At 41.3% G+C, this 27,953-nt stretch overlaps 1 protein-coding gene across 4 annotated transcripts in view; it reads left to right on the top strand.

Annotated features, from left to right (window-relative positions):
- The window catches only part of LOC127578397 (tau-tubulin kinase 2-like), a 227,024-nt gene that overhangs the window by 102,267 nt on the left and 96,804 nt on the right, over positions 1–27,953 (top strand). For all 4 annotated transcript variants that reach the window (XM_052030378.1, XM_052030397.1, XM_052030387.1 and 1 more), the window contains 4 exons: positions 1,746–1,811; positions 9,274–9,366; positions 17,633–17,758; positions 25,567–25,724. In XM_052030378.1, coding sequence (XP_051886338.1) covers positions 1,746–1,811; positions 9,274–9,366; positions 17,633–17,758; positions 25,567–25,724 — 443 coding nt within the window. The remainder of the gene's footprint in view (positions 1–1,745; positions 1,812–9,273; positions 9,367–17,632; positions 17,759–25,566; positions 25,725–27,953) is intronic.

Raw genomic sequence — 27,953 nt, 5'->3', positions numbered from 1 at the left:
ATTATCTTTTTCATCTGTACTTTTTAATCTAGTTGTGTAACTTTATCCTTGCATGTGAACTTTTTAAAAACCCTTTATGGGTACTGGGGCCAGCCAAGATTAATGAAAACAAGATGAGAATACTGATTTTGAATGGACAGATTGACTATGACTTTATTGACTGATGAAGCAGACTTGAGAATTCCAATGGTGTACTCTTGCAGTTTGTTGATGTGTTTTTATTAAAAGTGAGTCTCTAAGGTTGATCTAAACTGAAACAAAATGTACCATCATTATGCTTGATGCTTTATGCTCAACACACTTATGATATTGGTCATACCCACACAAATGCACAATTAAAAAAAAATTGGTCTCAAATATTCTTACGATCAGTCATCCCATCTGGATCTGGACCAGATTGCTACTGTATAGATGCCTTCCCTTGCATCTCATTAGCCCTTCAGGCATACAAAGCGAACTGCTTTCCCTTATTGCCTACAAGATCCATATCCCCACCCAGTTTTGCAGCCTGAGAACATGAACAAATTGTCAGCAGACAGGACTGACAAATCAAGGATGTGATCAAAGAGTTGTGTAATTTGCACTCATGTCAAGTTTAAGACTTCAGTTCAATTATTTTAATATGTACCGTTGGCAATAGAGGGTGCAAGTTAGAATTTATGATTACCCAGCTGAAATGTAACATTGTTAGGCGTTGGTGACAGTCATAATAAAGCTGATGAATAGACCCTACAAAACTAAGTTTCTGCTAGAGTAACAGTTTTGATCCTTTCAGGAATTCTAATACAGCTGTCAGGTCTGGTAAACAATTAGCTGGAGGAGGAGAAGCTCAAAAGAACAGATCATGCTCAAGTAGTTGACTGACTTCCACTCTGATTTAGTGTGTTTTGAGGTGATCAATGAGGCCAATGTGGGACTGTGAACTCTTGCACGAATAGGACAGTTGTGCCTGATGAATTGTGTGAGTGGTTTGTGAAGCAGTCTGCTCCTTTCAGCACTTACGCAGCACTTACACTTTTCCTCAATCCACCTGGTAAGCTCCTCCTAGGGCAAAAGTCCGAGTGCCTGTTCCAGTAGTCTGATGTCAGGAATGCAAATGATCCCAAGGGACTGCGTAAGAAGAACTTGGCATATAATTAACTTTTTTCTGTTGATTGAAATTGTTAGTTTGTCACTTTTTCTTTAACCTTCAAGACATTATCACTCCCTAAACTGTTCTGCAGGTTGGGAATTTCACTTTTGCAAAATCCAGAACAAGGAATGATTGTTTAGTTTCTTTATTTCCAATTAATTAAGAATTGTACTGCTTTTGAATTGCAAAATCATAATCAATTGAGGTTTAAATTAGGCTTTAAAATGTAAATAATCTACCTCATAGAGGCTCACCAAACTGACTTTAAACAAAAGAAGTTGAAACGCTGAAGGCAAATAGACTCTGCATTGCACTGAATGCCCCTTGAGCTATTTTCATCTGTGCTTGATTAGTTAAAGTGCATTTGCTGAGCTTACTCATTAAACAATGCCAGGGTGGAAATAAATCATTTGCTTCTATTGGATTAATTCAGAAACAAATAATGGACACATTTGGAGGCTGTGTCAGTTTTGATGGAGGTATTACCAGAGTTCATTAGTGCATTAGCTCTTCTCTGGTATTGAGTGAAATACTGAGTTGTCACTTTCTCCTTTTAAAAAAATATATAGTTTCACAAAAGGTCCATTCTATTTTCCTTTTGGTTTTTTTCCAGCCTCGGGTGGTGGCAGGGTTCAGAGGCACAGTGCGCTATGCATCAATCAATGCCCATAAAAACCGGGTAAGTAATGATGCTTTATTGAAAGGTTAATATATACAGAACATAAATTTGCTGACAATGTTATGAACACAGATATTTTATGTTTATTTCCCAGTGATAACGTGGAAACACTAGAACCAGTGGCAGCTTTCTTTGATCAATACCATGGTCCCCAATGACAAAAACTAGAAGTCTCTGCTGCAAATAGAAGTTACAAGAAATGCACATAATTTAACAATGTTCACTTTTTCCATTCTGGAACTGGAATACTCTGAGGGACAGATATCACTATTTGTACAAGTCAGGAGGAGTGTAACTTTGTTCCCAAAGATGTTGTTCTTATCTGTCATATGGCTGAGATGAGGTGCTGTAGCTATAATCTTTGAACATATGATTCCTGCTGAATGTACATCCTATAATTACAATATACCAGAGGTGAGGTGGTGGGTATTGACTTTGGTTAGAGAGTGCTACATTAAGAGTACAAGCAAATGAAACTGAATGCTGACTTTCACAACTGAATGGTGAAGGGCTTCTTGAGTGACAGTGAAGATGCTCTCATTTAGGTGGATGCTGAGTATTCCAGTACACTCCTGTTTTATCCTTGGGGTGTAGGGGACACTGCCATGGCTAGCATTAAATAACTGGGTGTGTTACTCTGCCATCTCAAGAAAAAGTCAGCCATTTAATGTGGAACCGGAGTCATGTATGTCAGTTGCATAAGAATAGCAGACTTCCTTCCCTAGCAAGAATCCAACATCATATTGAGTCTTGTGAACGATTGAGGAATTTGTAGTCCAAACATTAATCCAGGTATCGCCCTTGTCCTGCTCTTGTAGACATAGCTTTGATCTGACTGTTCCATTTGAACTTCTTACAAGTGTAATCCTCACTGATGGTGGGGCATGTTTCACTACACCATAGGGAATGACTGATGCTTTCCACTAAATCTTTTTAGAGGGTGCAAGCTATTTAATAAAATCTTTTTAGAGGGTGCAAGCTATTTAATAAACCTTTTATCCAGTAAGTAAGTGTGTTAAATCAGCATTGGCTTCAGATGGACAGAAAGGGAATGTGGAAAGAAAAGCAACAAAGCAATAATGATGTAAGAGGATGGAAATGCTTGTACCCAAATTTTGTTCATATTATTCTGATGCAATCCCACCAGCAAGTGCAACTCCCTCCTGTCAGCTTTCAGCATTGGAAAGGGATCATCTCTTCAAGGACACTCTGATATACTCCATTGTTACCAATACCTACTGATGCCTTTTTACCACGACATCGTCCTATGGAACCATACAACAGTGGCTCATTTTTCTCCTTTCCAAAATCCAGTGCCCCAAAACACTGATATCACGAATTACTTGTGTCCTTTCAATTTGGTACTGTGGATTTGTTTTGGTACTCATGATGTGATCTCCTCTACACTGGAGACACCAAACATAGTTCAGGTAACCACTCGCAGAACGTCTTTACTCAGTCTGCTGATAAGACTGAGCTTCCAATTGCCCATCACTTTAATTCTCCATCCCACTGTCCCTCTGACCTCTATCTTCAACCTCCTAACTTTTTCCTTTGAAACTCAACGAGGTTGAGGAACACCAGCCTCACGTTGGAGCCTTCAGAACTCGACACTGTGTTCAGTGATTTCAGAGGATCAGCAATGTCTGATTTTCAGATTTCTGGCACACTATTTTCCAATTGATAATGGTTCTTTGCATCTGCTTTTGACCAGTCTTTTAACTGTCATTTACCTTTTGTCATTACAACTTGTAATTTATCCCATCATAGACCTTGTTTTCTCTTCAATATATAATATTATCTCTGTTTTCCCAGAGCTACTGCAGACCCACTGAGCATTTTCAGTATTTTGTTTCATTTCAGATAGTCATGGCGTCATTCAGCATGGAAACTGGCCAACTGCATTCCCCAGCGAACTAGTCCCATCTGCCCACGTTTGGCCCATGGCCCTCGGCCCTCTAACCCTCTCCCATCCATGTACTTATCTAGATGGCTTTTAAATGTTGCTAATGTGCCTGCCTCAACCACTATTTCTGGCAGCTCATTCCAAATACGCACCACCCTCTGTGTGAAGAAGCTGCCCCAATGTCCCTTTTTAAATCTGTTGCCTCGTATCTTAAACCCATGCCCTCTTGTTTTTAGCACCCCCTCCCTGGAAAAAGACTGTACTTTCACCCTGTTTATGCCCTTCATGATCTTATATACCTCTATCAGATCACCCCTCAATCTCCTATGTTCCAGGGAATAAAGTCCTAGTCTACGCAACCTCTCCTTGTAATTCAGGCCCACAAGTCTACGAAACATCCTGGTAATCTTTTTTGCACTCTTTCTGGTTCAATAACATCTTTTCTATAACAGAGTGACCAACACTGTACACAATATTCCAAGTGCGGCCTTACCAACGTCTTGTATAACTGCATCATAACTTCCCAACTCCTACACTCATTGCCCTGACTGATGAAGGTCAGCGTGCCAAACACCTTCTTCACCACCTTACCTACCTGTGACACTGCTTTCAGTGAACTATGCACTTGCACTTGTAGGTCCCTCTGTTCCATAACACTCCCCAGGCCCTACCATTCACTGTAAAAGTCCTACCTGATTTGATCTCCCATAATGCAATACCTCACATCTGGATTGAAAGCCCTTTGCCAATCCTCAGCCCACATACCTAGCCAATCAAGATCTCCCTGTAATTTTTCCATAACCTTCTCCATTGTCAACAACAACACCTATTTTAGTATCACCTGCAAACTTACTAACCACGCCTTGTACATTCATATCCAAATCGTTTATATAAATTACAAACAACAAAGGTCCCAGCACTAACCCCTGTGGCACACCACTAGATACAGGTCTCCAGTCTGAGAAACAACCCTCGACTATTACCCTCTGCTTCCTACTACTGAGTCAATTATGAGTCGAATCCGCTATTGCCCCCTGGATCCCATGCGATTAAACCTTCCAGACTAGCCAACCATGAGGGACCTTGTCAAAGACCTTGGTAAAGTCACTGTACACAACACCCACTACCCTACCCTCATCTACGCTCTTGGTTACCTCCTTGAAAAACTCCAAGAGATTTGTCAGACACGACTTCCCACGCAGAAAGCTGTGCTGACTGTCCCTCAGAATCCCTTCCAGCAACTTGCCCACCACCGAAGTCAGACTCACCAGTCTGTAGTTCCCTGGCTTGTTTTTGCTATCCTTTTAAAACAATGGCACCACATTAGCCACTCTCCAGTCCTCTGGAACCTCACCTGAGGCAAGAAATGAAGCAAAAATCTTTGCAGGGGTCTCCACAATTTCTTCTCCAGCTTCCCATAAGGCCCAAAAGTGCACCAGGTCAGGCCCTGGGGATTTATCACCTTAATGTACTTTTAAGGCCTCCAGTACCTCCTCCCTGCTAATTTGTATGTGGTCCAAAACAACACCACTCATTTTCCCATATTTGTTTAGCTTCCATAATTTTCTCCACAGTAAAAACTGAAGAGAAATATTCATTAAAGATTTCTCCCATTTCCTTTGGTTCCACACACAATGGTGATCTTTAAGGGGACCTATTCTCTCCCTCACCACCCTTTTACTCTGAATATACCTATAGAATCTCTTGGGATTTTGCCTCACCTTGCCTGCTAGATCCTTCTCATATCCTCCTTTTGCCCTCCTAACTTCTCTCTTAAGTGCACTTCTACACTTCTTGTAGTCATCAAGAGATTCACTAGTTATGAGTTACTTATGCACAGCGAATGCCTCCCTCTTTTTCTTAACCAGAGCCTCAATATCTCTCGTCAACTAGGGTTCCTGAAACCTACCAGCCTTGCCCTTCCCCTTACAGGAACATGCAGGCCCTGAACTCTTGACATCACACTTATAAAGGCCTCCCACTTGGCAGATGCTTCTTTCCCTGCAAACAATCTCGCCCAGTCAACCTCTGCAAGACCCCATCTAATGGCCCTGAAATTTGGTCTGCCCCACCCAGTTCAGAACCTTAACCTGTGAACCGGTCGTATTCTTTACCATAACTATTTTAAAGCTAATAGAGTTATGGTAACTGGACCCAAAGTGCTCATCGACAGACACTTCCGACACTTGCCCTACCTCATTCCCCAGGAGGAGGTCCAGTGTTGCACTCTCTCTAGTAGTTCCCTCTATATGTTGAGAAAGGAAGCTCTCTTGGACACATTTCACAAATTCCACTCTGTCCAAGCCTTTTACACTATGGTCGGCCAATCAATTTTAGGGAAGTTAAAATCTCCCACTAATACTACCCTGTTATGTTTACAACTAGCTGCAAATCTCTCTACATATCTGCTCCTCCAATTCCCGCTGACTGTTGGTGGTGGGGGTTGGTGGTGCCTAAATACAATCCCATCAGACTAACTATCCCTATTTCTAAATTCTACTGATACAGCCTCACTGGATGATTCCCCAAGAATATCCTCTCTAAGGACCATTGTTATGTCCTCTTTCATCAAGAAGGCAATTCTCCCTCCTTTCTTAACTGCACCTTTGTCATGCCTTTAGCATGTGTTTCCTGGAACATTGAGCAGCTATTTCCTGCCCTTTCCTCAGCCATGTTTTTGTTAATGGCTAGATTTCTAGCATCTGCATTTTTTTTGCTTTCAAACAAACTTTGTTTACTTACTTTCTTCCTAGCACTCAATACTCCTCATATGTTTTAATTTAGTTTGCAATTATGTATTAATACCCTCAGAGAAGGAGAATTATATAGGACTGTGTTTATTATAATTTACATGGATAGCAAAAGTAGCTTCATGGCTGGAAAATCAAAGATTTTTCCTTTTTCTCCTCTAGGTTTTGCAAAACTCTACTATATCATGGTGTTTTTGCCAATTATTGTAATGTATATTAAACACGTAATAGGAATTTGCAACAATGAAAAATGTAAAGCATTAAATTATAGAAGTTATTTTAAAGAATATAGTTGACATGAGCATTTCACTGGTTGCACCAATTGCATTAATTGCAATTGGGAATTTATAGGATGATTTATAAAATTCTGAACAGTGAAATATAAATATTTGTCAGCTTTAGAGAATTTTCTGCTTGAAATGTATAGCTTATGTTATAGTCCAAAATTAGACTATTTCCTGATGCTGAAAAGAAAATCTCTAACCAGCATAGAAACATAGTTCCTTTCATTCCCCAAGTGGGGTGAGTGCTTTATTACTCATTCATAGCTGATTTTGCATTTTTTTTTTGCAATTCCTCACCTGAAGATGGATACTGTAGGTATGGACAGATGTTTGGAAGTCTGAGATCTGTTCAGCAGTATGGAATAATAATACATATGTCAAGGGAGTGACTGATGACACATTATTCAGTGCTAAGCAAACATCACAGCAAATATCTGTTACAACTCTAATAACAGCAGACATCAAATTATGTGTAAGATCATTATTTTACTCCAGACAATTGTAGTGCCCTCATTTTGTGTGAGACTAGGGATCAAACTTATCTTCTTGGTTGACTCACTACCTGAGTATTTATGTACTTAGTAAATCTGAGTCCAAAAATCTTTCATATGAAGTTTTAATTTTTGACTAATTATGCTGTTTTATAAAATATGAATAGTTTTGCATCATTATTGGGTCTGATGGCACATATAAAGGCATAAGGACTATTAGATGGTACTTAATTTTAATAATGTTTCGGACTATAGCATTGGTGCATTATTTGATGAGAGAAAATTAACACTTTTGTGATTAGTTTATTGTCATTGATTTGGTATTAGTTATGGAGTCATACAGCATGGAAACAAGCCCTTCAGCCTAACTGGTCCATGCTGACCAAGGCACCCATATAAGTTAGTCCCATTTGCTCATGTTTGGCACATATCCCTCTCAACCTTTCCTATCCATGTACCTGTCCAAGTGTATTTTAAGTGTTGTTAATGTACCTGCCTCAATCACTTTCTCTAGACCACCCTCTGGGTCAAAAAGTTTCCCCTTGTGACACATTTCAGTTGCATTGGACAATCTTACTATAGACATGGGCAGATACAAAGAGGTACATGGTTGGCAATCCAAACCAGCAGCAGCAAGCTTCTATCCGATAGACAATAATTGAGAGGCCCCTCTATTATGCACTGAATTGTGGATCCTGAACCAGTGAACAACGACCACTCAATGAAGCAACACACAAAATGCAGGAGGAACTCAACACGTCAGGCAGTACCTATGGAGAGAAATAAACATCTCGACCCGAAACGTCGACTGTTTATTTCCCTTCATAGATGCTGCCTGACCTGAATTGCTCCAGCATTTCGTGTGTCACTCCAGATTCCAGCACCTGCAGAATCTCTTGTGTCACCACTCAGTGAAGGCCCATCATTCGGCTACAATTCTTCACAAATAAATAAACCAAACAAGCCCAATTTCAGAAAGTAGATTCCTCTTCAAGTGGACACCACACTGATCTGACAAGCTCTTGCTGGATGTCATGCACCATGCATCATGGGATCTATATTGCAGTATAAATGTTTTGCCCTTCTCCACCTCCACTATACTGGAAAAAAAAAGGAGGATGCACATCTGCAGTTTCTGTTATAATGGTGTAGTTTCATACAGAGCACTTTGGCCAGCCTAGTCACGAGAGTCATAGAACCAGTTAAAACATTTCTGACTATTGAAAATGGTTGAGGGCTATTTCTCATTGAAGGTTCTTTTGTACCCCAAGTCAGGTTAAATGGTTGAAACAGTGAAGTAACCAGAAGAGAAATGTCTTTGCAGGATATTTACATTAGGCATTTTAGCTAGCTAGCTAACTAACAAACAAACTTTGTCTCTGTACTATCATCTTTCTGATAAAGGTAAGCGGATCAATAAATTAAATATGAATGAACTAGTAGCTAAATGTTATAATTAAATTAATTAACTGTGATCCTATCATATTAATCTATACTGTCAAACTTTTATTTGTTATTCTAATTTGAAGCAATTATTTTAGTGCATGCTTAATGAAGCTTGTCCCACTAGTTAACCTTGTGCATTATGTGGTGCCAGATGTAATTATGCATCTATTCCAGTGCAACATGCTTCCATGGAAACTGAATCTGCAAGGAGGTTGCTGTGGAAGACTGAAATGTGCAACCATAGCTCTCAAAAGTGAAAGGCTTAGCAGCTGTTTAACATTTGTCAGCAAAAGAATCAGCATGTTGCTAATCCTTTGAATGGCCAATGTGACTGCAATATGGTGCTCCTTCAACAGATAGAATCTCAAATCAGTTGATGTAATTTGGAATGTTGTCTTTGTTTATTTTGCTAAGAAAGTCTTTAGGAAAGATAGGCCACTGTATTAGCAATTGACTCATTACAGGTCTAGTTATGATTTTCAGTGATCCAAAACTTGCATAATAAAATTGTACTGTGCTATTTCCTAAATCTATTTTAGCATTCTGACAGCATTTTAACTTTTACCAATGTTTTTGAAAACACAGGAAATGGGCCGACATGATGACCTCTGGTCCTTATTTTACATGTTGGTGGAGTTTGTCATTGGGCAGCTACCATGGAGGAAGATAAAGGACAAGGTATTCTTGAAATAATAAGCTGAAACACAAATCCAAAATGTACTACAGTGCTAGACGATTGTAATTTCCATTTTGTTAATTATCTTTGTGATCAAGGTTAAAAAAGAGCACAGTGCCATGTCAGCAGATGTTGGATGGAACATTGTTGTGAACAATTGTATGGGATCTTTTGCACTGGGACTGGATCTTTACTGCTGGGCTTGTACAGTATGTCTGTTGTGCCTGTCATCGTTGGAAGCCATCTTTATTAATTAGGTGCATTTAAACATTTATGAGGCTGATATTGAAGTTGAGTCCACCAGAAACATCAAAGGTGCACAAGCTGGTATTCGTATATGCAAGCTGGTGTTCTGTAATCCTTGGGTAATTCTGAAAACTCAGGATATAAAATATAAACTGAAACCATAAATGCTGTTCTTGGTACTTCCCAGTTGACTCAGTTAACTCAGTATAGGTTAGAGACTAAGCCTCACGCTGCACTGTTCAACCAAAACAGTTGTTTTCTGTAGATATGCGTTTATATATTGCAAAACCTGGGGCCTAGTCTCACGCTTGGCTTACTTTTATCAAGAATAGAGACCCAGTCTGTTCACCCTTTCATGATATGCATACCCTCATGATATCGGTAGTCTCCTCTGACTTACTCCGGTGTCCTTTTTATTCTCTGACAACCAGAACCATAGCAGATCACTAGGTATAGCTGAACCAAAACAAGTTCAAAACAAGTTTAGCATAACCTCTAGAAATCCTAGTGGTTGTTTTGCTTTTTGTTAATGGCCTTGCTAACCTGCAGTGTAACTCATAGTAGTTGGTGGATTTGTACTCCAAGGTCCTGTTATCCTCTACCCCACCCAGACTCCCACCTTCTAACCAGTTGTATTACTTCACCTTTATCTTTTCTGAATTTGGCCAGTTATTTGCACATTCTGCAGGTTTATGAATGTCATGTAATCTGTTGCAGCCCCCTCAGTATTATCTCTACAACCGCCAAATTTGGTATAATTGATTTACTTTTCTCAAATTGCAGCAGACGGAAGCACAAGATAGAAATAGATTCTAACATTGACTAATTTGTCATAAAGCCATAGTACAAAGCAAAGTTTTTATTTACAGTAACATTCGAGTTCAAAGGCTTGACTATAAGAGTGAAATGAAAATGGAAACCTTGTTGACAGCTGTCATGATATTCAAATTCAGGATACTGGACTTTGAAGGGATGGAATATTATGTGAAAAGAAGAATATGGGGGAAAGTGAAAGCTCTGGCGATATGTGTTTTATGTTGGAAGGGTGTTTTATTGCAGGAATACATGAAGGATTAATTTGTGAAATTAATGTGCCAGAGAAGAAGAGTGATGGGAAATAGTAGATAGGAATTTGTATATATCCAGAGGCATCAGACCTGCTGGTTGTGCTATTCCTGCACATTTCACGGGCCTGTGGAGCTGACAGGACTGGCGGCTTCATGCTGTTGTCTTGCAAAGTGGCACCAACGGTGACAGGCTTTTGATAGCATACTGCTGTCAAAGACCTTTAAACAAATCTGATGACCAGAGGCTTTTAAAACAGCTCAAAATAATTTAAAGAATTAAAAAATATAAATTTGATTTTAAAAAAATACTTTAACTGTGCTAGAAATAAAAACATGGAATAAAATGAAGGGAAACAAGACCACATGCACTTAGTTATTCCATAAAAGTAGGCATCCCCATTCAAACTACACTCAACAACCATACCTTGTGTAGTGTTGAAGGATGAGTTAGAAGATAGAACAGTACAGTACAGGAACATGCCCTTTGGTCTATGATGTCTGCACCGAACATTATATCAAATTAAACTAAATCTGTTCTGCCAGCACATGATCCATATCCCTCCATTCCCTGCATATTCACGTGTCTATCTAAAAGCCTCTTAAAGGCCACCATTGTATCTGCTTCCACCACTACCCCTGCCAGCCCATTCCAGGCACCTACCACTCTGTTTTTTAAAAAAAAACTTGCCCCACACATCTTTAAACTTCCCCCTCTCACCTTAAATGCATGTCCTCTAGTACTTGACATTTCTACCCTGGGGAAAAGATTCTGATTGTCTACCCTATCTCAGTCTCTCATAATTTTATGAACTTCAGTCAGTTCTTCCCTAAGCCTCTGATGCTCCACAGAAAACAGCCTAAATTTGTCCAACCTCTCCTTATAGCTCATACTCTCTAATCCAGACAGTATCCTGATAAATGTCTTCTGCACCCTCCAAAGCCCCCATATCCTTCCTGTAATGGGGCAAAGAGAATTGTACACAGTACTCCAAGTGTGGCTAACCAAGGTTTTATACAGCTGTAATGTGACCTCCTTTATACTTAATGCCCTGACCAATGAAGACAAACATGCCATATGCCTTCTTTACCACCCTATCTACTTGTGTAGCCACTTTCAGGGAGCTAGGGACTTGGACTCCAAGATACTTCTGTACATCAATGCTGTTAAGGGTCTTGCCATTAACTGTACATTTCCCCTTATTTCCCCTTGCACTTTGACCTCCCAAAGTGCAACACCTCACACTTGCCAGGATTAAACTCCATCTGCCATTTTTCCGCCTATATCTGTAACTGATCTATATCCTGCTGTAACCCTTAATAACACTCTTCACTAGAGTCATAATCTTGCAGCATGGAAACAGGCCCTTTGCCCAACTTATCCATGCCAACTGCATTGCCCAGAGAGCTAGTCCCATCTGGCCCATAGCCCTCTAAACCTCTCCTATCCATGTACTTATCTAGATGGCTTTTAAATACTGCTAATGTGCCTGTCTCAACCACTATTTCTGGCAGCTCATTCCAAATATGCAGCATCCTTGGCATGAAGAAGCTGCCCCTGATGTCTCTTTTAAATCTGTCACCTCTGATCTTAAACCTATGTCCTCTTACCTTTAGCACCTTCTCCCTGGGATAAAGACTGTACGCTTTCACCCTGTCTATGCCCCTCATGATCTGTATACTTCTATCAGGTCCACCCCTCAATTCTCTACGTTCCAGTAGGCACTTTACTTTAAAATAACTGTGCTGGAAATGAATTAAAAGAATACCACCCTACCTGTGACGCCACATTCAGCAATCTATGCCCGTGCACTCCAAGGTCCTTCTGTTCTAAAACACTCCCCGGGGCCCTACCATTCATTGTATAAGTCCTACCATGGTTTGATCTCCCAAAATGCAATACCTCATATTTATCTGGATTTAATTAAAAGCTAGAAAAGAAGGCAAATGGAATTGCTAGAGGGATTGAATTTAAGAGCCGGGAGGTTATGCTGCAACTGTACAGGGTACTGTGAGGCCGCACCTGGAGTACTGTGTGTATTTCTGGTCTCCTTATTTGAGAAAAGATGTACTGGCTTTAGATAGAGGTGGGAAAGTTTCCACTGGTTAGTGAGACGAGAACTAGGGGACATAGCCTCAAGATTCAGGGGAATAGATTTAAGACTGAGATGAGGAGGAACTGCTTTTCCCAGAGTAGTGAATGTGTGGAATTCTCTGCCCAGGGAAGCAGTAGAGGTTACTTCATTAATTCCCCTACTATGCAAAAATATATCTGACTGTGTCTTAAATATATTTAAAGGTTATGGGGAAAAGACTGGTAGGTGAAGCTGAGTCCATGGCCAGGTTAGCCATGATCTTATTGAATGGCAGAGCAGGCTGGACGGGCTAGATGGCCTATTCCTGCTCCTAGTTCTTATGTTCCAGGGAATAAAGTCCGAGTCTACACAACCTCTCCTTGTAACTGATGCCCCCAAGTACAGGCAACAACCTGGTAGATCTTTTCTGCACTCTTTCTAGTCTAATAACATGTTTACTACAACAGGGTGACCAACACTGTGCACAATATTCCAAGGGAGGCCTCACCAACGTCTTTTATAACAGCAACATAACTTCCCTACTCCTATACTCAATGCCCTCACTGATGAAGGCCATTGTGCCAAACACCACCTTCACCACCCTATCTACGTGTGACGCCGCTTTCAGCGAACTATGCACTTGCACACCTAGATCCCTCTGTTCCATAACACTCCCCAGGGCCCTACTATTCACTGTAAAAGTCCTACCCTGATTTGATCTCCCAAAATGCAGGACCTCACTTTTATCTGGATTGAAAGCCATTTGCCAATCCTTAGCCCACATACCTAGCTGATAAAGATCCCCCTGTAATTTTTCATAACCTACATTGTCTACAACACTACCTATTGTAGTATCATCCACAAACTTTACCAACCATGCCTTATACATTCACATCCAAATCGTTTATATAAATTACAAACAACAAGGGTCATTCCACTGGACACAGGCCTCAAACAACACTCAAATATCATCTTCCGCTTCTAAGCACTGAGCCAATCATGAATCCAATCGGCTTATCTCCCCTGGGTCCCATATGATCTAATCTTCCAGACTAGCCTGCCTTGAGGGACCTTGTCAAAGGCCTTTCTAAAGTCCATATAGACAACATCCACTGCTCTACCCTCATCTGACCTCTTGGTTGCCTCTTCGAAGAACTCCAAGAGCCTTGTCAGACATGACTTCCCATGCACAAAGCCATGCTGACTGTCCCGAATCAGGCCCTGTCTCTCCAAATGTTGGTAGATCCTGTCCCTCAGAATCCCCTCCAACAACTTGCCCACCACTGATGTCAGACTCACTGGCCTTTAGTTTCCTGGCTTGATTTTGATACCCTTTTTAGACAATGGTACCACATTAGCCACCCTCCAGTCCTCTGGAACCTCACCTGTGGCCAGGGATGAAGCAAAAATTTCTGCAACAGCCTCTGCAATTTCTTCTCTAGCTTCCCACAAGGTCCAAGAATGCACCAGGTCAGACCCTGGGGATTTATCACCTTAATGCACTTTAAGGCCTCCAGTACCTTCTCCCTGCTAATTTGTATGTGGTCCAAGACATCAAGGGATTCACCCTTTCCCAATTACTTATGTGCAGTGTATGCCTTCCTCTTTTTTTTTTAACTAGAGCCTCAATATCTCTCATCAACCAAGGTTCCTGAAACCTACCAGCCTTGCCCTTCACCCTAACTGGAACATGCAGGCCCTGAACTCTTGACATCACACTTTTAAAAGCCTCCCACTTCACAGATACTCCTTTCCCTGCTAACAATGTTGTCCAATCAACCACTGCAAGATCCCACCTAATGGCTCCAAAATTTGCTCTGCTCTAGTTCAGGACCCTAACCTGTGACCCTAACCTAACACTGTCCACCACTCCAATCTTTGTGTCATCTGCAAACTTAATAACCCATTCATTTACATTTTCATCCATGTCATTTATATTGCCAACAACAAAGGCCCCAGCACTGATCTCTGCAGACCATTGGTCACAGACCTCCGGCCAGAATGACACTCTTCCACCACTACCCTCTGTATTCAATGGACTAGCCAATTCTGAATCCAAACTATCAAGTTACCATGAATTCTATTGCAATTTGCTTTTGGCCTCTCAACTTGGTATGTTTGTGCTTCACATCTGGGTTTAATGTTGTGAGCAGCAGCAGAATTGGTTGTCGGATGTGGCAGCATCTGACCTTCAACTTGTTCCTGACTAATGTACTGCATGTGCAGAAGACAGGAATGAGGTTACCTGCACACTGCAGTTGGCTGCAATCCTCTGTGCAACCACTGGCTAGAAACCAGTATGTTCTGGACCATCATTTTTAGGTGAGCACTTGAAATGTCATTGCATAGAAGGTAATAGAAATGTGAGTCATGCAATTGCTGGACAGTAATGGGAATATGGATCATGCAGTTGCATGAATTAGTTGCATAGGATGGCATTGCCAAACTCAACGTGACAAAGTGTCAGGATGCATCCCATAGTGTATTAGCACATGCATTTCAGTTGAGAATTTATGAACCTAACGGCATCTCCAGAGGTCATAGGTGCACTTGAAGAATTTGTTATTGTCCAATTTAATGGTAATTCCACAATGGCAGGCCAAAAGGACTACAATTCCTTAAATATTGTCATCTCTGAAATGTTTAAGCAGTTACTTCACTTTAACCTTGGAGGCACACTGGCACAGCTAGTAGAGCTGTTGCCTCCCAGGTGGTGACTGTGTGGAGTTTACAGCTTTTCCCTATGACCCTATGGATTTGCTCTGGTTTCCTCGTATATCCCAAAAATGTGCAAGTTCTTGGGTTAATTGGCTACTGTAAATTGTTTCTAGTATAGGTGAATGTTGAATCTGAGGGGAGTTGATGGGACTTTGCAGAGAATAAAATGGGATTAGTGTAGAGTTGGTGTAAATGGGTGCTTCTTGAATGGCACAGACTCAGTGGGCTAAGGAGCATGCTTTCCCTGTGACCTATTCTGTCTCATGCCCTCCAACTCCTTGTTTCTTCTATCACCTGCATTAGCGATAATTTACAGTGGTCACTTAACCTATGCGGGAGAAAACCATACCAAAACTAACTTATCCCAATTCATGAAACAACAAAAAGATGCTGTTCATGGAGTTACACTGCACAGGAACAGACCTTCAGCTATCCATGTCCATGCCAATCATCAATTACTTATATACAATAAATCAATTTACCAGCACTTGGCCCAGAGCTTTCTATGCCTTGACAACTGTTCGTCTGGGTACTTACTGTAAATGTTGTGAGAGGCTCTGCTTTCACAATCCTCTCAAGCAGTGCATTCCAGATTCAAACCACACAGTGGGTGACAAAGTACTTGCTCAGATCCCCTATAAACATCTTGCCCCTTATCCTAAACTTGTGTCTAGTTTTTAGACATCTCTACTGTGGGGAAATGTTTTCTTACTATCCACCCTATCTTTGTCCCTCCTAATGTTATATACCTCTATCGGGTTCCTCCTCTACTCCAAGGAAACCAGACTTAGCCTATCCAGTCACTCTTCATAACTGAGATGCTCCATCCCAGGCAACATCCTGGTGAATCTGCTTTGCACCCTCTCCAGTGTAATTGCATCCTTCCTATAGTGTGGTGACTAGAACTATACACAGTACTCCAGCTGTGTCGCAACCAATATTTTATAAAGTTGTGTCATAACCTCCCTGCTGTTGTATCCTATACCCTGGCTATTGAAGGCAAGTATCACCTGTGATTTCTTCACCACCTTTATCTACCTGTGCTGTCACCTTTAGGGATCCTTGGACTTGTACACTGAGAACCGTGTTCCTCAATGCTCCCTACAGTCCTTCTGCGTATGTCCTACCCCTCCCAAAGTGCATTACCTTGCACCTAACAAGATTAAATTCTATTTGCCATTGCTCTTCCCATCTTGACAATGGATCAGTAACATCCTATAGCCTTAGACTATCCTCCTTACTATCAACAACATCACCGATTTTCATGTCATCTTCAAATTTTATAATTATACCTCCTACGTACTCTAACAATTTGGACATGAATATAATAAACAGCAAGTCTCTCGGCATCCAATCAAGATGTTGAAAATGTTGTGGAGAGCATCTGGAAAAAGATGGTAAAGAAGTTTCCAGTGGACCATTAGCTAAAAGCAAAGTGAAAAGTCATAGTTAGCATCACTTGTATTCAACAAAAAATACAGCTGTGAATGTCTTTTTTGGTGTGGAGAGGAGCACTTTCATTTAAGTGTCTTTTTCTGCCTGGGACAACACACAGTTAAGGAAATGCTTAAAAAAATCAAGTCGCCATTGTAATGTTGCAAACATGACAACCACACAGCAAGGTGTCTCAGAACAGCAGTATGATTAGGACCTGATGATCTTTTGTTTTCTGAACTATTGATTGGTAATAAATATCAAAGATAAAGCATTGGGAAGTACCTTTGTGATTGACTTCTGAAAGTGCCATGAGGCTTGTGATAGCCTCGTACGAGTCCATGGAATTTTGATTTAGTACTACTTTTTTAATAAATGCATCTCCAACAGTATGACATGTGTTCTGTGCTGGCAACAGGAGGGTTATTGCGGACACCGGGTTTCTAGGCTAATACACAAGATCTGAATCTCCATAAATTGTGCAAGTGTGCAAACTGAAAACAATATCTTTTATGAAAATTAACTGAACAAAAAAAGCTGTAAAGTAAGATTGCAAAATAAAAGATCATAAGTCTTATGTGAGAATTTTTATTACTTGGTTGTGTTGTGAAGTAAATTACAAGTAATTAGTTGCAGTATGGATAGGCTTAAGTTTAAATCTATTGATTTGGTGTTGGTAATTGGATTGCGTATGGTCTAAACATGTCCTTTTTATTCTGTTTTGTTTATAGGAACAAGTAGGCCTAATTAAAGAAAAATATGATCACCGCCTTATGTTGAAGCATCTCCCACAAGAGTTTGCTTTATTTCTGGACCACGTTCTCTGTTTAGATTATTTCACAAAACCGGATTATCAGGTAAATATGATGTGGTGTCTTGTCAGATCCATAATAGATCTAGGTGCAGAGTACGTCTTGCAAAAAATATCACCCACTTCACCCACTAAAAGGTGTAAGAGTGGCTTGGCTTCTGGCATTTATTTTCATGCAGTGAAGATCTTTGCTCTCTCCTGAGTCCAACTGAAATTATGAACTGAACAATATTAATAAATTTGTCTCTGTATTCATAAAGAACACCTTCGCAGTTTTGTTACCACAGTGCACAATGACTGATTGAAGATACTATGCACATCTTGCTCAGCTGTTGTAGCTCTCATCCATTGTTCTGTGTCATCAGACTGGACCACACTCGAATCAGCTCGTGCCTCGCATTCACTTCTTGCTGGCATGGCTACTATGGTTATTCCTCAAGGCAGAGCAGGTTGCAAGTGGCCACTGGTGGAGAAAACTTGGCCCATGGATTGATCTCATAGCTACCTGATCACGTGCAGTCAGAAGGTTTCTCAATGCTGAACATGATTGGAAATATGTAAAAGCAATTGGAAAAAAAAACTTTAAAGGATGTATTAATAATGAATCATTCAAGTTCATTTGAAACCATAATTTATAAATGTTCATGGATCTGTAGCAATTAAAATTTAAAAAAAACACAGCCTTCGCTTACCTTGTTGAAGAAGGTTGGTGACTCCATTCAAATGAATGTACAAGATGTTGGTGAAGGCACATTTGGAATATTGTGTTCAGTTTTGGTCACCCTGCTATAGGAAAGATGCCAGTAATTTGGAAAGAGTGCAGAGGGAATGTGAGGATGTTGCTGGGTCTCGAGGGACTGAGTTATGGGGAGAGATTGAACAGGTTGGGACTTTATTCATTGGAGCATAGGAGAATGAATGGTGATGTTATAGGTGTAAAAGAACTTGGGGGGCATAGACAAGGTGAATGTGCACTGCCTTTTTTCCAGGGCTGGGGAATCGAGAACTAGAGGGCAAAGGTTTTAAGGTGAGAGAGGAGAGATTTAATAGGGACCTGAGGGGCAACTTTTTCACCCAGAGGGGGGGGGGTCAGTGGAAGGAATGAGCTGCTAGAGGAAGTGGTTGAGGCAGGTATATTGACAACACTTAAAAGGCACTTAGACAGGTACATGGATAGGAAAGGTTTACAGAGATATGGACTAAATGCAGACAAGCAGGGACTAGCTCAGATCTTGGTCAGCATGGATGTCGGGCCGAAGAGCCTATTTCTGTGCTGTATGACTCTATGCATGGGACCATGCCAGATACCCAGTTATTTATTTATTTATGTGTGTGTGAGAGAGATATATCTATCTATACATCTCTATATATATCTATCTATACACAGAGACACAGACATGAGGGAGAGAGGGTTAAAATGAAGGATCCAAGTACACACTGGATTCGGCCTCTTGGCTCGGTGCTTTTCGGAATGCCCCGGACTCGGGCAGAGCAGGAGTTCCAATGTGCACAGGTTGCACACTCCAGCTGCAGGCATGGAAATGCAGAATGTGCTCCCACACGCACTGCAGTGAGCTCGGGATGTTCTAAAGAACGGCCACGTACGAATAGTGACCCACTGTCGTTCCTCGCATAGAAAGGGATTCAATCTGTTTTTCACCAGATTTCATAAGGCCTCCCCACCCCCTCATGTGAACACATTTTTCTGTTAACTTTTCCTAAAATAGGACAAATTTGATGTTTCTTTGCTTGTATTATGTTCTTTCTTTGTAAATACTTTTAAAGTTTTCAGCATCCCTTTATTTCAACCTCTACAGCCAAGCCCTGTTGTTTTTGTATCAACAAATATACAGTATGTAGAAATAAGTACAGTTACCCTTTTATCTGTCACCCCTTTTGTCTTCTAGTCGATTTATTATGCACAGGTTGTACAGAGACTGGCTTCAGACCCTAATTCCAAGACTCCTCAGAGAGATTTTTGACGGTGGAAGTAGGGTAGTAGTGAGCAGCGTATCAGAAGCAGAGCTGGTCTGTAAAATGAGGAAATTCATGTTTCTTGATTTTAGACATGCAGTGAAACCCATGTTCCCTGGTTTTAGACATCTCTGTTATGGGGAAATGTTTCTATCTATGCCTCTCATAATTTTGTATAACTCGATCAGCCTCTACCGTTACAAAGAAAACAAACAAAGAAAACAAACCAAGCCTATCAACCGAAACACTCCAAACCAGGCAACATCCTAGTGAATCTCCTCTCTACCTTCTGCAATATGATCACAGCCTTCCTATGGTGTGGCAATAAGGAGTGCACACAGTGGTCCAGCTGTAGCCTAACCAATATATTATAAAGTACCATAACCTCGCTGCTCTTAAATTTGTTATCCCCACTAAAAAAGCAAATATTCAATATGCTGCTTTCACCACCTGGAATGGAGGGGTGGTTGAAGGTGATTGAGAAGTGGAACCATGGTTTTCTGAATGTTGAATAGGGAGAGGAATTTGTTTTTGTGGAAGATGATCTGTTGAATATGGAAGATGTTGGGGTGGAAAGTGAAAACGAGGTAAACTTTATTGTGGTTCCAAGAGAGGAAAGAAGTGGTTAGTGCAGGAAATGGAATAGGTATCATTAAGGGCTCCCTCCACAGTGGAGGGACTCCTCGACTGAAGAAAAACAGACATTTTAGAAGTATTAGATGCAAGTTGACGTGGGAACAGATACAACAAAGACTGAGAAACTGGGAAAATCAAACAGATGTGCAAAGTCAGAGGAAGTATCGTTAAGGTGGAATTATAGTGGATTTTGGTCACTATACTATCCCTGGAAATGGAGATAGAGATGTTGATGAACAGAACAGCTGGAGATGAACCTTGTGGAAATTAGCAGCAAAGTTAACTTTTTCCAGTTGGGAACGAGGGCAGGAAAGCTTAAGTACAGGCATTTCTAATACATGACAAGTATTGAACTGACTCTAGCTGCAACCCCTGCCACGTCCTCACTATCCCCTCTGACCTTACCCTCTCTGAGGCAGAATGTTCTGTCATTGGCAGGGGACTTACCTTTGTCCCTCTGCGCCCTCACCTCAACAAGTTCTGCACCCACTGTGATGCCAAGTTCTTCCGTCACCTCCATCTCTGGGCCTCCTACTTTGGCAAGACTCCCCCACCCCCCACTGATGACCCCTTCTCCCACCTTAAGCCCTCTTCCTCCTCTTGGACCCCTCATCCTGGCCTTCTGCCCATTATGGGCCTTTTCATTTCTAACTGCCAACAGGACATCAACCGTCTCAACTTCACCTCACCCCCTCCAAACACACTGCCCTCCACTCTCTCTGTACTAATCCTAATCATACCATCAAACCTGCAGACAAGGGCAGTGCTGTTATAGTCTGGCAGACTGACCCTTACCTTGCTGAGACCAGATGTTAACTGTCAGACACCACCTCTGACTTGCCCCTCAACCAGGACCCCACCGAGGAGTATCAAGCCATTGTCTCCCACATCATCACCGACTTCATCACCTCTGGAGATCTCCCCACCACAGCCTCCAGCCTCATAGTTCCCCTTCCCCACACTGTCCGTTTCTATCTCCTACCCAAGATCCACTAACTGCCCAGGTAGGCCCATTGTTTCTGCCTGCTGCTGCCCCACTGAACTCGTGTCCTCATATCTTGACTCCATTTTGTCCCCCTTGGTCCAGTCCCTTCCCACCTATATCCATGCTCTCCATCACTTCAACAACTTTCAGTTCCCTGGCCCTGACCACCTCATTTTCACCATGGACATCAAGTCCCTGTACACTTCCATCCCCCATCAGGAAGGCCTTAAGGCTCTCCATTTCTTACTTGACAACAGACCCAAACAGTTCCCCTCCACTGCCACCCTCCTCCATCTGGCAGAACTGGTACTTACCCTCAACAACTTCTCTCTTGGCTCCTCCCAATTTCTCCAGACCAAAGGTGTAGCCATGCCCATTCGTATGGGCCCCAGCTATGCCTGCCTTTCCGTTGGCTACATGGAATAGTCCATGTTCCAAGCCTACACCGGTAATGCTCCCCAACTCTTTCTCCACTACATTGATGACTGCATCGGTGCTGCTTCCTGCACCCATGCGCAGCTCAGCAATTTAATCAACTTTGCCTCCAGCTTCCACCCTGCCCTCAAATTTACTTGGTCCATCTTTCTCCCCCCCTTCTTAATTTCTCTGCTTCATCTTCAGAGACAGATTAACCACTGACATCTTTTACAAACCCACTGACTCCCACAGTTTGCTTGACTACACCTCTTCTTACCTTGTCACTTGCGAGGATGCTATTCCCTTCTCTCAGTTCCTCTGCTGCATCTGTTCTCATAATGAGACTTCCCATTCCAGGACATCTGAGATGTCCTCTTTTTTTCAGCAAATGGGGTTTCCCTTCCACCACCATCAATGCAGCCCTCACTCGCATCTCCTCCATTTCCCGTATGTCTGTCCTCACCTCACCACCCCCCCCCCCCCCCCCCCCAACATAACAGGGACAGGGTTCCCCTTGTCCTCACCCACCACCCCACAAGCCTGCATATCCAACACAGGGGCACAGGTGTGCCGCAGGGGTCGGTGTTGGGGCCGCTCCTTTTTACCTTGTACATCAATGATTTGGATGATGGAATAAATGGTTGTGTGGCTAAGTTTGCGGATGACACCAAGATAAGTGGAGGAGTAGGGAGCATAGAGGAAATAGAAAGAATGCAGAGGGACCTAGACAGTTTAGGAGAATGGGCAAGGAAATGGCAGATGAAATTCAATGTTGAGAAATGTGCAGTTGTACACTTTGGAAGCAGAAATAAGCGGGTAGATTATTATCTAGGAGAGAAGATTGATAGTGCGGTAGTACAAAGGGACTTGGGGGTACTCGTACAAGATACCTTAAAAGTTAACCACCAGGTTGGATCGGTGGTTAAGAAAGCGAATGCTATGTTGGCATTCATCTCGAGAGGTATAGTGTATAAAAGTAAGGAAGTGTTGATGAGGCTCTACGGGGCGCTAGTGAGGCCTCATTTGGAATACTGTGCGCAGTTTTGGGCCCCGCATCTTAGGAAGGATGTGCTGACGTTGGAGAGGGTTCAAAGAAGATTTACGAGAATGATTCCGGGAATGAAAGGGCTTAAGTATGATGAGCGTTTGTCGGCTCTTGGACTGTACTCACTGGAGTACAGAACGATGAGAGGGGACCTCGTAGCGACATTTAAAATGTTGACAGGTGAGGATAGAGTAGATGTGGCTAGGCTGTTTCCCTTGGTGGGCGAGTCCAGGACCAGAGGGCACAATCTTAGAATTAGAGGGTACAGTTTCAAGACAGAGATGAGGAGAAATTTCTTTACCCAGAGGGTGGTGAAATTGTGGAACTCCTTGCCACGCACAGCAGTGGAGGCCAGATCAGTGGGGGTGTTCAAGGAGGAGATAGACAGATATCTAAATAGTCAGGGTATCAAGGGATATGGGGATAAGGCTGGAAAATGGGATTAGAATAGTTTTTTTTTCTTTTTTTCTTTTCTTTTTTTCTTTTTCTTTTCTTTTCTTTTTTTTCTTTTTTTCCCACCCCATTTCTTTTTCCCTTTTCCTTGGAGCAGACTCGATGGGCCGAATGGCCTGCTTCTGCTCCCTTGTCTTGTGATCTTGTGACATCATTCTCCACAACTTCAGCTACTTCCAATGGCATCCCATCAGGCACACATCTCCAACACCCCCCCCCCCCCAAACCCAATTTCTGCAGGGATCGCACTCTCCGTGACTCTCTTGTCCACTTGTCCCTCCCCACTGATCACCCTCTTGGCACTTATCCCTGCAACCATGCAAAGTGGTACACCTGCCCCTACACTTCCTCCCTCACCACTATTCAAGGCCCTAGACAGTCCTTCCAGGTGAGGCAGTACATCAGTGACCGCTTCGTCGAGCACCTTCGCTCCATCTATCGCAACGGCCAGGATGTCCCAGTGGCCACCCACTTCAATTCCACTTCCCATTCCCATACTGACATGTCTATCCACGACTTCCTCTACTGCCGCATTGAGGCCAGACAAAGGTTGGTGGAGTAACACTTCATATTCCGCCTTGGTATTCTCCAACCTGACGGCTTCGACATCGATTTGTCTAACTTCCAGTAACCCGTCCCCTCTTCCCCTCCCCCCCTTTGTTTTCCCTCATTCCAGTGGCACCCTCACCCCTTCTCTTTCCCCTCCCTCACCCTCATGACATGCCCATCTATTCCCCACCTCCTTCCCTTTACTGTCCTCTCCTACCAGATTCTTCCTCCTCCAGCCCTTTGCCTCCTCCACCTATCACCTCCCAGCTACTCCCTTTCATCCCCCCCTCCCCCTCTCACCTGGACTCACCTATCACCTACCAGCTTGTGTTCCTCCCCCTCCCCTTACCTTTTTGTTCTGGCTTCTGCCCTCATCCTTTCCAGTCCTCATGAGGGGTCTCGACCTGAAATGTCGACCGTTTATTTCCCTCCACAGATGCTGCCTGACCTGCTGAGTTCCTCCAGTATTGTGTGTGTGTTGCTCCAGACTCCAGCATCTGTAGAATCTCTTGTGTCACAAGTATTTCAGGCATTTTCTGTTTTATCTTCAGATTTCCCATGTGTAGTATTTTGCAACATCCCCCCAGTTCTCCCCTGTTCAACCCCCCCCACTTATAAGCCACTGCTTCACACTCAGGCAAACTGCATGGGATATACCCCAATGTTTTGTTGGCTAGGTGAAAGAACCAAGAAGAATAAATTGCACAGTGATGAATGATATTGGTAATTAAAAAACTAAAGGAGGGTTGGTCTATCTCTATTCAAATCGATGACAATAAGTTTTTTTTTGTGGTCTCCTCTGATCATCAAATAGCTTATAATGTGATAGTTCATTTCTGTTGAGAGATTGATGTGAAAATTCCTCAAACTGTGTCCTTGCCCCTTTATACCCAGTCACAATGTAATTCTGGCCAATGCTAGCTTACTGTTTCCCTTGAGATTAGGTTCTGTAAATATCAAAGTAGATGAGCGGTTTATTGGATTCTCAAAAGAGAAGATGGGAATCCTAGTGAAGACCATTTGTTCATGCATACTTCTAAATTGCCTGATGTTCTATCTATTAAGATATCCACAGATATTACGACCAGTCTCATGTACCTTGGTATGATACTTGCCTTTTGTTTAGTGTCTGGTTGATGAAGAAAAGGAGAATACCTTCCATTTCTAATTTCACCATCATTTGCTCAAAATAACATTCCTCACATCTTCAGGAGTTGTTGTTTCCCTTTTTATAGTCTTTCAAGTTTAAAGACTATTTGATAATATGTAATTATAAGACAGCAGAGTATGAAGGATGAAAACAAAATGAACAACATTTTCTGTGTGTTCTCCGGTTCAGTAGTGTTAGACTTCTATTCTTTTGCCCTTTCAGTTAGTAGTTTGATAAGTTTGCAGATTTATTGATTATAAGTACTTGAAAATGAGGCTGAATTCAAAATCTTATGAACTTAGTCCTGATGTTTAATAATTTTTTATTTCCTGGATAGTTATTGATGACAACTCAATAGATGATATTTCAATAATCCTTCATAGCCTGTTGCTCATTGCCTCTGAGGTGTGTTACATAGATAAAAAAACAAAGTCTTGCTAATAGGTTCTACATCCATTATTCTACCTTAAATGATTTCAAGGCATCATTCTCATAACTGGGACTTTGTTGAAATCCAAACTATATAACCATGGTAACCATGATGTATTATTTTCCCTGTAACTATTCCAGAATAACATAACAGTCCTGTTATTGCACTGTTACATTTTTCGTTATCCTGATCTTCCCTTATCTCTTTGTCTGTAGTTGTTGATGTCCGTGTTTGACAGCAGCATTAAAGCACATGGGGTTGTTGACAGTGATCCTTTTGACTGGGAGAAAACTGGGATGGATGGATCTTTCACCATGATAACCACCTCTACCACTCCTCAGCTACATACACGGCAGACACCTGCTGCTCTTGGGTGAGTACAACGCTGTTAGTATATTTTTCAAACGCTGTGATCCAGAGTTTAAATATGTGAGGAGAATATTCAACATCAGCTTCCCAGTCATGTAGTGTGTCATAATTCAGGCAATGTTCTATAAAGAAGCACAGTCCCACAGAACAGGACCTTTATGTTGAGCCATATACTGCATAAGAAAGAACTTAAATGATTTATACTCGTGGAAGTTGTGCACTTGCATCCTTTTGTGTTTTGAGTTTTGGAGATGGGAGATTCTTGTAATCCAATCACTAATTTGTAGATGGATGATTATAGCAATCAGAAGTAGAACCACTGAAGATGTTGGAAATCCAATGATTACAGCATTTGGACTGCCTCCTAACAATTACCATGAATTTGAGGGGAGACGGGTAGTATGATAGAAGTTTATATGGAATAACATTTGAAGACTAAGTGGGGTTCTTTGGCTTGTTGTGAAGATTGATAAATAATCACTCATGGATCAACTTATGCAATTAAAATTAATGGAATTGAGTAGAAATGCAGCAAAATACTGATAATGTAAATGTTCAGGGGAAAAATGCCAATATTTGTCAATTGGTTTTTAAAATGTCCTATTTTTCTAACAGCCCAATCCTTAGCAAAGCTGTTTGAGGCATTATTCAACTATCCATACCAGTGAGAGGTGACATCAGTACTTAATTTTTGGAATTGACATTCAATTTATTAAAACTCTGAATTTGCACACCTCACAGATGCTGTTGGGAAAAATTTGCAGTATATATATCCTAAACAAGGCTTTTCTACCTAAAACATTGGTCAACAGTAGAATGACTTACAAGGAAACATTGGATTAAATGTCATTCATAATTGACCTTTTTTAATTAATTCCATTCCATTTAGCCATGAGGCAAATCCAGCTACATCTTAGCTAGCTGGTGTACCAGTGAATTCCCCAGTCTATAATAGGCAACTGTTCTACTCCTTAATAAGGAATTAAAGCATTCCTCTTCATTAATTCAAAACAAAATGTCCTAACTGATATGTATGTAATTTTTGAAAGAATCTGTAAAGAGGATTAAGTCCTGATTTTGTTACAGAATGCAGCTACTAATTTTAATACCATTGAAAATGTGTCTTCCAAATAGGTCTTAAGAAATGTAATTATTTACAGTTGGCCTTTTAGACCATTGTCATTATAATTTCTTAGTTTTGAAATGTGGTAAACTTGTTTGAAGAATTTGCATGTCCTTTCTGCCTTTATGGTTATTTCCATCTCTTTATCCTTTTCTTTTTCCAGAAGTTTGGAAATCTTTACTTTCTCAATTATTTCTCTTCCTCCTACAGTCTACACTTTTTAAGTTTGATCTTTAGCACCAACAATTCACTTACAGTTACTCTTTATGTGTATCATGCTCTGTATCCAGGATTTCAATAAATTCTTGATGTGAGCCAGGATTGGAACAGTTTACTGTGTATGGTGCAATTCCCCTTTGAATTTTCTAGACTCGAGGAAACCAGTGGAATAAATACCATCAAACCATATTTTAGGTTGTAAATTTTAGACTAAGGTTATTAAACATATACTATTAACAAGGATAAACATTACAGCGAGCTTCACTTTTTATGTAACTTTACCTCTGTCTCTTCAGTACAAAAATAACTATCTGTGCAACTCCTCTGAGCCAGTAATTGGTAAATGAAGACCTGGATCAGAATCCATAACATACCCTGTATATGAACTTTCCTCGGACCTTGCAGTCTTCAGCCCTTATCTGAATGCAGAGGATCTGCATTTAACTGCTGAATCCTTTCTTCATCTTTTGAGTAATGTCTGAAAACAAGAGTTAGATATGCTTTTTGTAATCTCAAATGCAGCTGTTAATTATACATAAGATTAAAGCACAAAGAATATTTTCATTCTTGGTGACTGTGCCCCATAGTTAACAAATTTTACCAAATTGCTATTTTACTGTAAACCCTAATAACTTAATTGACTCAGCTCTATAGAGTGAAGCAAAGAATTAATAGAAATTAACATGTTCCACCTTCTGGGGCTAGGTTTAGTTGTCTTCTGTACTATAATTCTTCACCATGATTTCTTAGTTTAAAAAGTTAATTGGCTTATAAATCATTCAAGTTATTACAAGATTTTTAATACTAGTTGTGGCTGACATAATTAAAGTTAACATTGCTGGAGGAACTCAGTGGGTTGAGCAACAGCTGTGGGAGAAAAGGAATTGTCGA

The sequence above is a fragment of the Pristis pectinata genome, chromosome 1, assembly GCF_009764475.1.
Source record: "Pristis pectinata isolate sPriPec2 chromosome 1, sPriPec2.1.pri, whole genome shotgun sequence".
NCBI classification, from domain to species: domain Eukaryota; kingdom Metazoa; phylum Chordata; class Chondrichthyes; order Rhinopristiformes; family Pristidae; genus Pristis; species Pristis pectinata.
This window is presented reverse-complemented; position numbering and strand designations above follow the sequence as displayed.